Raw genomic sequence first — 5,122 nt, 5'->3', positions numbered from 1 at the left:
GTGTAGATCCTAGTAAATCCCTTGTTGTGTTGCTTCCATGATGTGAGCAGAGCAGTGTCTGGGAAGGCTGTGCCACTTGCAGTGCCCTGGAAATTGAAGCCTCTTAACGGTGGCTGTAAAGTCACCTGTTCTTACAGGGCAGGAGGACTTGGGCAAGCTCATGTTTTGACAGCTGTCTTAATGAAACAGCCAGGTTACCTGGCTGGCAGATAGGTGGGGAAAGGAGCATTTCTTCTCTTACACTGAGTTAATCCCTAGACAGGTTCCACACGCAACTGACAGCTGCTGCTAAAAAGCACTCAGCTTCTGCCTCCTTTAAGGCAGGACCTGTATGAAAAGAATACTTTCAGATCAGGAAACCTCCTGTGATAACAGTACAGGAAGGGGAGCAAACAGGAGTTTGGGAGGAAGGGGAGTTTGAGATTTAGTCTAAATCAGGCTGACTGCTGACCATGCTATTTGTTAACGCAGCACGCCGGGTTTTTTTCTGCTAAATCGGAGCTCTGACTGCTGAGGGCAGCACAAACCAGGGTAGAGCATTATGTGGCGCGAGAGTTAGAAGTGTGGCTAAGGATATTGCTGAACTTGCTGAGGTGGTGTTGAATGGTTTTAGCTTGATCAATTCAGAGAAGAGTCTAGTCTTGCTGAAATGTGAAGCTTAAACTATGACTGCTGAAGCAATTTCTGTCAAATGTAATGTTTAGGCTTTGGATCCAAAAGCTGTGTCACCCTTTCAGCTACAGCAATCTGTGTACACGGCTGTGCAGGTACAGAAACACTGATCGAGTCTCCTGTGCTGTCAGTCAGTAGTTGACCTTTGGCTGATGAATGGCTGCACTGGCTCTTAACCTGTCATGTTGAAAACAACCCTTGGCCTTTGCCACTGTTACAGGGATAAAGCTTTTCTCTCTCAAAATGATCCAAGCTAATTATAAGAAACTTATTGGCTATACTCAGTGTGCAGAAATCCAGAGCACAGAAGTTAGCAGTGGCAGATGGCCATGTCTGCCCCTTCTGTGTGTACGCTGCCGAGCAGTCAGTATGATGGGGTGCTGTGCTGAAGCTCAGAGGCGCGCAAAAAGCATAAAAAGGAGAAGGCCAGCTGCGCAGGGACTCTGCTCTGATGTTGAACTGCGGTTGACAAAATTGTCTGAATCTGGAACAGAATGAGGTGTGTTTGCCTCTGTGGTGCTGACAGACCAACTTTAAATCCAGCGCATCTAATATCACATCAGGGGAAAAGCAGTAGGAAATACAGCTGAAGAGCTCCAGGCAGGACCAGCTGGCCCGAGCACAGTTAATAGAGCTGTACTCAGGGGGAATGTTCCTCAGACTGCTCTCATCTTTAGTTTGCTCTGATGCTCAGGGAATACTGTCAGAATTCCTATCGGACACCAGTTTTGCTTATTTCAAAAGACTTTTTCAAATATTGCTGTTCATGACAGTGGTTAAATCAAGCTCTGGGTGATGGTTTGTAGGAGCTCCAAGCTGTCAAGCAGGTCTCTAAGGCTAAGGGAAGAACAAAGGCATGATGTACTGTAGGATTAGCCTTACGCACTGATGCAGTCCAAGCTGAGGGACATGAAAAAGTCTAAAAGTATGGGCTCGTGGGGACACGCTTGTGGGATGGATTAAAGGACTTGGACCTTTTAGGGTATCTGGGAAAACAGTGTGAAGGGGAAGTTGTTTTGTAAGCCTTGATACAGTTATTAACAAAATTTTAAGCTACTTATTTAAATACTGTGCCCTTGTGGCTGGATTCGTTCTCTAATACACTGTTAAGCTTTATGCTAACTAGACTGCTACATAATGGCATTATGCAGAAAGTCAAAGGAAGGTAAAGTAAAAGCAGCATTTAAATTCCACCCTGAATAATATAAATACTCAAAAGTGTATGAAGGGCTATCTACCATCTCCACTCCCTTGGTTTTGGTGGAAATGTTGTCACCTTTATTTTCCTGTTGGCTAAATGTGGAGGAAAATGTAGTTGGGAACATGCCACAGCAGACTGTTGTAGTGAAGCCTAAATAACCTACATAATTGCAAGATTGATTCTATCTTATCCCTTATTTCAGTAGGCTGTTTAGCTGAATCATAATGAAAGGCCCCTGTTCTCAGTGCTGACAGAAGCACTGGAGCTCACTCTGAAACAAGGTCGGCACTAAACCTCTGCAAACAAATACAAATTGGATCCAATGGGGATGGGGTGGTGGGAGGAGGAGAGGAGGACCTCTCTTCACATTCAGCTGCGGAATAAACCAAACAGCATTGCACAGCAAGAGCAGCTCCTGTTCCAGCGTGTGTTTGGAGCTTGTAGCATCACAGCCGCAGAGCTGGTAGCACAGTCATACTTACCCATGGCAAACCTGTAGGGGAAGTCACCAGAACCCATCTAGCACCAATATTTTTCCCTAGCTGCCTTTGAGGTCATGCATGTGGATAGCGACACCCCACCAACAGACTGGGGGGGAAGGGGATACCCAGCCCTCAAAAACAGCAAGTGGGAGCTTGGTAGGTCACTGGGTGGCTTTTTAGCACACTGAGACCAAATTTTTGTGCATGTCCTAATCTCAGGGCAGAGCTTCCTGTTTGTGGGCCTTGGGTACTTGGCTGTGCTGCGTTGTCTTAGAGCAGTGTTGGCCACCTTCCCCTCTACTCTGCTGGCAAACTTTCTTGTGCTCCCCTCCTTCTGACTACAAAAGGGAGGGAGAGTGTCCTCCCTTTCTTACTCCAAAACTGTAACTCTTTTGTTGCTGGTATTTTCTTAAGTTAATGACACTTACAGGCCAACTTTGTTCCAGTGAAGTCAAAGTTGGCATGGGTACAGGGTCTGAGGCTACAAGAAAATTTATTTTAGGTAAAGAAAAAATAAGCCTTTACTTTGTAGAAAGGTTTACACCTGATCCAGACATGGCAAACTGGAAGTCCCTGTGCCCAGTTCTCATCACTTCATAGGAATAAAGGTATGCAGGGTGGTGTTTGATATGATAGGTTCAAAATTGATTGATTAATGCCCTGTCTGCTGTTCTTCTAGCTACATCATTGAGAAAGGAGTGTGTTACCTGGTCCTGTGTGAAGCTGCGTTCCCCAAGAAACTGGCCTTTGCGTATCTGGAAGACTTGCAATCAGAGTTTGATGAGCAGCATGGCAAGAAGGTGCCGACAGTCTCCAGGCCCTATTCCTTCATTGAATTTGGTGAGGTCCCTCTCCCTGTGGCTAGTTAGGAAACTTCTTGATGGGGGGGAGCAGCAGCAACAGGATTCTCTCCAGTTTGGCCTAGGGAATTGACAGTTCAGCCTCTTCTTGGCACTAGAGAAATGGGTGTTTTAAGCAAGAATAGAGAAACAGTAGGGAAATGGTAAATGTCCTTTGATTCAGATTTCCTGCTTTAAGTCTCTTGCCTGTGCTCCAGTGAATATTTCCATGCAGTCTGGTGGCTGGCTCAGCAGCGCTCCTGCTCCTTTGGCAGCTGGGCTGCTGTGTGTTAGGTGAGATTCCCTCTGACAACCCCCTCTTGTTCCAGATACTTACATCCAGAAAACCAAGAAGCTCTACATTGATAGCCGGGCGAGGAGGAACCTAGGCTCCATCAACACAGAGCTGCAAGATGTGCAGAGGATTATGGTGGCCAACATTGAGGAAGTCTTACAGCGAGGAGAAGCACTTTCAGGTACAGAGAATAGCCAGTATTTGGCACACGATTCCTTGTCCCCTCGGTCAGCTGGGTGGGTTGAGCATACTGGAGGGAAAGGCTTGCTAATCCCTGAGCCTCCCGAGAATAGCTGGGTGTTTCAGTTGGATTGGCTGCATCCTGAAGTACTTGGCAGGTACTGGTGCTTCTTTTGGGCAAGACCAGTGTCTCACTGGCTTGAGTGGCTCTCATCCCAGCAGGACAAGCACTAGAGCACTGCAGATGGGCACAGGGCATGCTGGCATGTGAAACTGCTGCGCTTCCAGCTGTTCCAGAGAAACTTGTACAGTTAATGTAACATTTGGGGAACATCTGGTTGGGTTAACCTTGATTAACTTCTCCCCCCTTTCCCTTTAACAGCTCTTGATTCCAAGGCCAACAACTTGTCCAGTTTGTCCAAGAAGTACCGTCAGGACGCGAAGTATCTGAACATGCGTTCCACTTATGCCAAGCTTGCGGCCGTAGCTGTGTTTTTTATCATGTTGATCGTCTATGTGAGATTCTGGTGGCTGTGAGCCGGTTGCAGTCACGGAAGAGGGAAAGCCGGTAGCCTGGCAGGTGTATGTGTGCAGGACACTGTTCATGGGGGATGTGCATTAGAATCCACACAGGACCATCACCTTTACGGGAGCGTCCTGAAATTGTTAGGTGACACCTGACTACTACATCTCTTAGTGAAGCCTAACAATAGGTGTAAAGGCTTGTTGACTACAGGCTTTTCCTCTGAGGCAGTTTGCACTAGGGTACTGCAGAGTTTGGCCTCCCATGGTTCTGCCCCCCCTCCCGGGGATGCACTCTGGGAACAGTCAATCAGTGCGGTTTAGCATAATCACGTTGTACGTCCTCCTGTTGAGTAGCTCTAGTGGGAACTGGACTCTAATGAACATTCCTTGTGTTGGCAATGTTTGCTTTTTTTAGAACCTGGGTCTGCAGTTATTTTTTGTTCTTTTTTAGACAAGACTCCCCCGTTTGAAGGCAAATACTGCACTGTACATATAATAGCTTTCACCTCTGTCAGAATAGCTATTGTTGAGTTTTTTGTGTCTGACATCTTGGCTTGTTACACTTTAAATTGCTTTAGGAAGAAATGATGTTAAATTATGCCTTAAAATACATTCTGTCTAGTACTAGGAGGGGCAATGAAAGGCTTCTATATTACTGATTCCTACAAAATTAAACTACAGGTTTGTAAGTGTCCACTTTCCCTCTCCTGATGGCTGTGTATGACAGTATGTTTCCATGTGAACAGGGTGTGTAATTAAGTGTTGTTGGAGCGGGCACAGTGCAAACTATGTCAGCACTCTATTTTTCCTGTCTATCTGCAGATTCACTACCTTATTTCCTTCCTTTTTATAATTGTGCTTTCCTTCCAAAATATGTCAAAACTGCCAGCATTTCATCTCTGGGATGCTTGTTTTCTTTCTCTTTCCC

At 46.1% G+C, this 5,122-nt stretch overlaps 1 protein-coding gene across 1 annotated transcript in view; it reads left to right on the top strand.

Moving 5' to 3' along the window:
- The window catches only part of SEC22B (SEC22 homolog B, vesicle trafficking protein), a 9,633-nt gene that overhangs the window by 3,567 nt on the left and 944 nt on the right, over nt 1–5,122 (top strand). Inside the window, exons 3-5 of the mRNA XM_035900763.1 lie at nt 3,035–3,195; nt 3,524–3,670; nt 4,052–5,122. The exon at nt 4,052–5,122 is cut by the window's right edge and continues 944 nt beyond it. Coding sequence (XP_035756656.1) covers nt 3,035–3,195; nt 3,524–3,670; nt 4,052–4,206 — 463 coding nt within the window. The 3' untranslated portion in view covers nt 4,207–5,122. The remainder of the gene's footprint in view (nt 1–3,034; nt 3,196–3,523; nt 3,671–4,051) is intronic.

The sequence above is a fragment of the Egretta garzetta genome, unplaced genomic scaffold (genome assembly GCF_000687185.1).
Source record: "Egretta garzetta isolate BGI_Z169 unplaced genomic scaffold, ASM68718v1 scaffold598, whole genome shotgun sequence".
NCBI classification, from domain to species: domain Eukaryota; kingdom Metazoa; phylum Chordata; class Aves; order Pelecaniformes; family Ardeidae; genus Egretta; species Egretta garzetta.
This window is presented reverse-complemented; position numbering and strand designations above follow the sequence as displayed.